The sequence below is a fragment of the Buceros rhinoceros genome, unplaced genomic scaffold, assembly GCF_000710305.1.
Source record: "Buceros rhinoceros silvestris isolate BGI_N320 unplaced genomic scaffold, ASM71030v1 scaffold7337, whole genome shotgun sequence".
Classification (NCBI taxonomy): domain Eukaryota; kingdom Metazoa; phylum Chordata; class Aves; order Bucerotiformes; family Bucerotidae; genus Buceros; species Buceros rhinoceros.
The window spans coordinates 15340-22680 of record NW_010422701.1 but is presented as its reverse complement, the minus strand read 5'-3'; the positions used below and the strand labels follow the sequence as shown (position 1 = coordinate 22680).

Here is a 7341-nt window from a genome sequence, read left to right as displayed (position 1 = left end):
AGTCACTGCCCGAGCAGCCACCCCAGTGAGCTGCACCAGGGAGGGAACATGCCGAGGCCTCGGCAGCTCTGTGATTTAGCACTGCTGAGGTGTTCAGAAACAAAAGCTGTGGGAAAAGGAGGGGAGTTTCTTCCTGTTCTTTTCAGGACAAAGGAACAAGCACACTAAAGGTGAATGGGAAGGAAGAGCTGAGTGGTGCTGCTTTTACCACTGTGCTCCAGCCCAGCCTGTGGGGGATCTGCGTTTCCCGTTGAAGTCTGATCTGTGTTTCTTGCGCCTTGAGCTGATAAAAGCCAGGGTTAGGTGATGATCCACAGGCGATGCCTAAACCGCGGGGAAATGGAGATGACGGTATGGGCGAAGCCAGGATCTGAAGAGTAGATTATTTCCCCAAACCTGCTCTCCAGGAGAAACCACCTCGTGTAGATCCAGCGGTCCCAGTGTGCACCAGCAAGATTCAGAGCTAGGACAGAGGGCCCAGAACTGCACAGGAATTTTTTTTTCTGTTTCCTGATAGTACAAGTAACTGTGCAATACGATAAACCTCAGTTTCCATGTAAATTAAAACATGGTTCTGGGGGCTGACAGGACTTCCAGTCTCCCCATTGAAATCCATTGACTCACGGGGGTGCCTTAGGTCAGGCCTGGGGACCTGCAGGTGGGTGGCACTTGGACCTGTCGGTCCCAAGACGTGAATGTTCTCAGCCTCAGTCTGCAGTTGGTGCAGTCGAGGTTCACCCCTGGTCTGGGGTTTTATCTCTTTGGGGGGATTGCTCTGATTTAGTACAGGAAGCGGCAGCAGCGAAGTGTAAACCCTGTAGGAAGGGAACGAAGTAAACGGAAAGTAACTCACACGCAGGGGTCTCATGTCCAGTGATACCCAAATCCTTTCCCTCTTTTCGGATCTGTAGGGGGTCTCCTCCCACCACCAGTACAAGCAGCTCCAGCCTGACGAACGACGTGACGAAACAGCCCGTCAGCCGGGACATCGCCTCCGTCAGACCTGCCAACGTCGGCAACGTGGGGGTTCAGTACACGCCCCACTCCCACCAGTTCCCCAGGACAAGGAAGATGTTTGACAAAGGGCCGGAGCAGGTACAGAGTCTTCTCCTGGCAGACCTGACTGCGTCCCCGCTCTGCCGGGATTGCTGCACAGGCTGTTCTGCGTGGTTTGTTTTGACGTTTCTCGTTTCCTTCCAGCTGCTGCTGACTCCACATTGGCTTCCTCTGACCAATAAAATAGGATTGGATTAATTTTTTTTTTCTTCGGGATAAAATTTGGTTTATAGCTTCTGAGAGGACATTATTCACTTCTGCTACCAAGAGGTGTTTAATCAGAGTTGATTGCTGATTCTTTCACAAGCATCCCTCTTCCTGAGCGATAGCACAGAGACAGATCTGTGACCCTCAGATGCTTTTTCTCCATCCTCAGCAAAGCAGAGACTGAGGAGGAAAAAGGGGAGAGTCCTCTTCCTTTAAACAAAAACTGATACTCCCCTTGAGAGCCTGACGGATCCTCCTGTGCGGGAACAGTCACCTTCTTCGCAGTGGTTCTGACCCACTCTATGCTTGGCAGCCCCGCTTCGCTGTGCCCCAGGGAGGGCGTGAGCCCAGAGCAGTGCTTGGGAAGCCCAAACCTCGTTTCAGGCTGAGAAAAGAGCTGATCAGTAGGGAGCTGGGAGGACTCTGGGAGGAATGGCAGGGCCTCCTCTCCTCAGCACGCAAGCAGTCCAGTGAGGGTTTTGCATGGGTTTCACGTTCTAAGGACAGACATCTGGGCGGTTTTCCATTTACAGAAGCACCAGAGACGGGAGCAGTGCCAAGTAGAGCAGTCCGTCAGGTTTGAGTGTAGAAGAGTCAGAGCCACCTTCAGCTCAGTCATGGCAGGTGGGAACGGTTGAGTCCGAGCACTTGGAAATGCTTGTGGCCGTCACTTGACAATCGAGACTGTAACTTACCCACAGTCTGTGTACTTCAGGACTCAGCCATCCAGTGACAGTTTTGTGTCTCTTTTGCCTCTCCCTCTCCTCCAGCCCATCTCCAGCACGTTCCTGCTGCGGGCCTGGTGCGTGGGAGGGGTTTGCTCTGCTCTTGTACCAACACACAGAGCCTGGTGGAGGGGGAACATTGACCCTCCCTCCCTCCCTGCTGGTGCTGTGAAAGGGAAGAGTTCTCCCCTCGGAAGCGATGGGCATGCACTGTGGTCTGCAGGACAAGGGGCAGCACGGCTCTTGGGGTCCTGACTGCTGAGAGGTCACGGCTCTTCCCTCCTGCTGGCGTTTCTGCCTTCCCTCACAGAAGGGACCAGCAGTGGAGAGCCGGTTTTCCTGAGTGATTGCACGAGAAGGATGTTGAAGCCATAGCAGGAGCACCTGCACTTCTCACGGGGGTGGCAGCACTGGCCAGGATCGTGGTTCTAGAAATACAGAAAAAGGAGGAATCTGGGTCAATGGGCGGGTTTCCTGGTTTGGTTCTGGGTCTCTCTCTTGCACACGTGCCCTCGATCGAAAGCTGAGTCTGTCTGTGCTTCATCCTGAATCATCTTCACTGCTCCACCATGCCTCAAGCCGGATGCTTGGGAGACCATGAGAAAACTCGTCCTGGGACTTCCCTGTGACGAGACACTGGTGCTTCAGCCCCGATTCATGTGATTATGGCCTGTGCAGATGAGGGAATTTGTGCATTTCCGAAGAGTTAATGTAATGACAGCTAACTTAAAGCTAGGTGTTACAAATCACCCCCGTGGCAGAGCGTTCGAGCTTTCCGCTGCCCGGCAGGGTGTTGGCGGTGCTCTGGGGATGGGTGGGTGTCCCTCTTGCCCACGTGAAGGGGAGGGGTAACGCGCTGCTCTCTTCCTGACAGACCACTGACGATGCCGACGATACCGTGGGACACAAAAGCTTCATTTCAGCCACGGTGCAGACGGGGTTTTGTGACTGGAGTGCCAAGTACTTTGCTCAGCCAGTGATGAAGGTAATGCTTCGTTATCCCGGGGCGTGCTTTCTGCGTCCCGGCACTGCCGCTCCTCGAGCGCTGGTGTCTGCAGCATGGGCCACTGGCTTTCCCTCCCCTTTCCCCTTCCTTTTCCTTTGGTGTGGGGAGGGGAAGGGATGGACTGAGTGCATCGTGCTGCTCTGGCAGCTGTGTGAGCGCTGGGCTGTGAAAGGAAGAGGAAGAAGTTGTCAGAGAGAGCAGAAGAGTTAGTGACAGAGGGGACAGTGGCATGTTACCAGGGAAAGGGCCCAGAGCAAGAGCCGTGCACCCCACGGAGCATGTTCAGGAAAGAATGTAAAAGTGAGGAGAGGTCACCCAGACCCACCAGCTGGGCACAGTTGAAGGTTGTATCGCAGAGTTGTTTCATTGTTGTGCTTGTCTATGTATCGAAAACTGCATTATAGTCAAAGTGAATTGATTTTTTAATATGAATAAATAGAGCACAGAAGGTCCTGTATTCCAGCAGGGGCTGTGAGAGGCTGGAGGAGGGGAGATGCTGTTTGCTTTCTGACTTTCTAGCTGAATTTTCTGGCTGTGATGATGCTAAAACAAGCAGAGAAATGGTGGAGAGTGCTGTCCCAGGGCAGACCTCGTAGTCCCAGAGGGAGCAGAACATCTCTTGTCTCTGTACTGAGTGTTTCTTCAGAGCTGTGCTCCTTACGGGCCCCCTGTACTGGCGCCTTGGTCTTAGAAAGGAGAAAGTGATAGTGGCTGCACGTCCACATCACTGCCTGGGGACAGCTTTGGAAGCATCCGTGGTGGTTTTTTAAAGTGAAAAAAACCACGCTATTGTGGCAAAGAATGAGGGTGGAAATGAAAAATCTCCTCTGAGATGTTTCTAGAGGTGTGTTCTGGTAATTAAGTTGCTTTATGTGAAGTGAGACTCTGAAGCCTTGTTCTAGGAAAAAAACAGACCAGAGCTCTTAGAGATGGGCAATGTTCGACAGTGACTGGAAGAAGAAACTGTAAAATTCCCAGAATCTTTCTGCCAAAGATCAGGCAGATCAATCAAACCAAGTGGTAGATCTCGCCTTTTTCTGAGCAAACACGGTCCAGCAGACCTCCGGGAGCCTCGGGAATTCAGCAGACCTCCGGGAGCCTCGGGAATCCAGCAGCCCCAACTATCAGAACCTGCGGCCTCATTTCTGGGAGACGCTGCAGTTTCTGTGAATAACAAAGCACAGTCTGCATGAATGCGTGACCCAAGCAACTCCGCAACGCACAGCTGTGTCCAGCCACGGGGATTTCCACCTTACGGGTGAAGGAATTGTACCTTCTCCATGCTGTCTAATCCAAGCCTGGCCACCCAGCTGTCCATCACCACTCCGCCACTGCCTCTTCAGGCTCTTGAGTTCTGCAGTGCTGAGCTGAGGTAATTGCCCCCAAGTTCAGGGGTATCAGAAAACGGGCGACACGGCAGCCAGTTCCTGCACGGCTTCGATTTCTTTAGAGAACCACCAGGAGCAGAGACTAGATGGTGAAGGGATTGCCTGACGCCGCCTCAGCTGCAGGTGAACTTAACTTCCCTCTGATACCGTTAGCAGAGCAGTTCGTTAGGACGTATTGCTGGCCTCTGGGGCTCGGTTGCTCAGTCCAGCTTTAAAGCAGGGTCTTCCCTCACCAAGACGAGTTTCTGTGCCTCAATTCCAGTTAAGAAGAGAGTTCGAGAGGAGGAGGAGGATGTTGTTCCGTCTCTTAGTTCTTATTAAAAACATTTGTCTGCTTTTTAAGGAAAGCTCTTCCCGGTGAAGAGGGGTGTCTTTATTAATAGAATAGATCACGGTAGACAGCCGATCCAAGGCAGCTTCCGTGGGTAGATGGGGAGCTCTGTGTGCGTGTGCGTTTACTGCTTCCCGTGCTGAAAAGAGAGGAAATAAAAACCGTGGAGCGTTCCTGTATTAATTAACTTACAGGAGCCGGGGAGGGGGAGTCATGGAAATGGAGGGCTTCCCTGCACACCAGTGCGTCCCAGTGTCTCAGGTGAGAACCCAGGTGCTGCAGCCCTGCGCTGCCGCGGCCACAGCTCTCTCTCCCTCATAGGGTAGCAGCAGCGTGCGTGATAGCCATGGCTCTTTCAGTAGTTTCCTGAGTGTTTTCATGGGGGAACATTCACTGGGGTTGAGTTTTTGGAGCACAGGCTGTCCTCAGCAGCAAAGTCTTCGATGAAGCTTGAGCAAAACAAAACCTGTGTTTTCTAGTAAAAGCAGGAAGAGAACAGATCTCCTGGTGCTGCTGGGGAGCAGCTTTGAAAGGCCAAGCAGCAGGTTTCTGCTGGCAGTCCTGTGTGTTGTCCTATCCCAACAGGGATTACGTGTAACTTCATCACTGGAGTGGGAAGGAGTGCTGCCACGGGAACTTCCTTTGGCATTTCTCGACTGCTGCCTGTGTCACCAGGCGGGACTGGCCACCCAGTAACTCGGGTGCTGGTGGAGTTGCTGTAGGCTGCTCCTCTCCCAGAACCGCTGTTCCGGCAGGAGCAAGAAACAAACAGCCCAGCTCGTGGCTGCTGCCTTTTGGGAACTTCAGCCTCACGGAAAAGGCAGAGAGTAAAGTCTACCGGGTACGGATGGAAAAGGATGACGCTGATGGTTAATTCCAACACTTCATTTGGAGATGCCGCCTACCATCGTAAACAGGGGAAGACAAGACAACGCTTTCTGCAATGAATAAACATAAAGTGACTGTGAGTGCATCTTAGTCATATTTAATTTATGAATTTAGTTTTGCTTCATAGTCCTCGCTCGGAGAATGTGTTCGCTGGAAAGATGAGGGATTAATTTCCAGTGTAAATCACTGGCTCGGTTTCAAGCCACATCATACCAAATTTGATTTATTGATTATCTAATCAAATAAAAGAAGAAAGAAAATACTGCATTGTGAATTCTCAGCGTGCCAGGAAAAAGATACCTACCCTAGCTCTGATCTCCACACAAGTCTGTCCTCTTCCTGAAAACTCCCAGGGTAGAAGGCTGTTCTGCTCACCACAGGCGGCCTTGGACTGGGAGGCACAGGAAAGCCTGGTGCCAGCTGTCAGGAAGCCCTGAGTCAAGGAGAGCGGGAGCCAGCATCTGTTACTGCCAGGCCTGGCAGAACATCCAGGAGCTGCTGAGGATCCTGGAAGGTGAGAATTACATAAGAAACCCTTCCTGATCAATCCCGGCCTTATCTTTGGCACAGTTCTTGGCCGCTCTCCAAGCCCTGGTTGAGCAGCGAGCCCTCCACACCACTGCTGCGGTAACACCAGCCAGGGAAGAGTGGGGTTGACCACTGGAGCCGGCGGCTGCACCTTCCCAGCTCCCCTCCAAGCGCTGGCTTCGTGTCAGGAGGGAGGGACAATGTGTTAAAGGAGGAAAGCTTCGCTGCCTTTCAAATGACTCTGCTCAGTGGGAGGTATCAGAACCGTAATTGGTTCCTGCCCAAGGGGAAGCTCGGAGATGTTGGGAATCGGTGGCATGTTGCAGTCCTCGTTGTGTCGCACTGTTGGAGACTCCCACGTGCCCCTGGGAGCTCTGCGTGGAGCAGAGCTGGGCAGCCGCCAGGCCGAGCTCGTGTTTACTGCAGTGACTTTTGGATGCTGAAATGGGAGCTGGCGGGGAGCGAGACAGACATGACTGATGAGCCTGAAAAGTTAGTTCTTTTGAACAGTAATTTCTGGGTTTCCAGCCAGCAGCAGCTGAGCTAGAGGTCACAGCCCTCTGCCACACACACGTCCTGACGTCTTTGTCACCAGAAGCTCCCCTGTGACACGTTCCATGGGGTTCATATTTTCGTAGGTTACTGCTCCCTCCCAGCACGATCCTGCCTGTGTTTTAAGGATATGTTGGAGTTCACCAGAGTTTATTTCATTAAGAGTATTGTGCATTTATTATCTGGTAATGCTTCAGAAGGACCCACAGGGATTCTTCTGCATTATTCTTGCTATTTTTCTTCTCTCAAAGCTCTGTGACCCTCCCGCAGTGTCGCAGAATTCTGCCAGGTTTCTTTCTGTGCAGGCTCAGGCCCCGTTACTTTCTTTTTTTAACTTGCCTGTTCACTGGCAAATTCCAACCAGCATCAATCAGCTTAATGATAACTGGGACTGGTGAGACCCAGGGTCTGGAGCAGCAGCGGAGCCACCTCGAGTGCTCAGTGAGTGTATTTTGGGCATTTTCAGCTGTGAGCCCAGCTGGACCTGGGGGAAGCTATTGGCCACACGCAGATCCTGGCGGAAGCATCTTTGCAGGAACCTCCCTTACCAGCTCCAAGGTGATGACAGCGCCGTCTGCAGAGCCTTTGGCACGGAGAACGTGGTTGGTTGAGTCAACTGTACCAAAGCCAAGACTTTAACATATGCCCTTAGTGTTCTCC

The 7341-nt window shown here is 52.4% G+C and overlaps 1 protein-coding gene across 1 annotated transcript in view; it reads left to right on the top strand.

Moving 5' to 3' along the window:
• Nucleotides 1–7341, top strand: part of RPTOR (regulatory associated protein of MTOR, complex 1) — a gene marked incomplete at its 3' end in the record, with an annotated part of 119383 nt that overhangs the window by 99811 nt on the left and 12231 nt on the right. The window contains exons 23-24 of the mRNA XM_010140139.1: nt 912–1095; nt 2863–2973. Coding sequence (XP_010138441.1) covers nt 912–1095; nt 2863–2973 — 295 coding nt within the window. The remainder of the gene's footprint in view (nt 1–911; nt 1096–2862; nt 2974–7341) is intronic.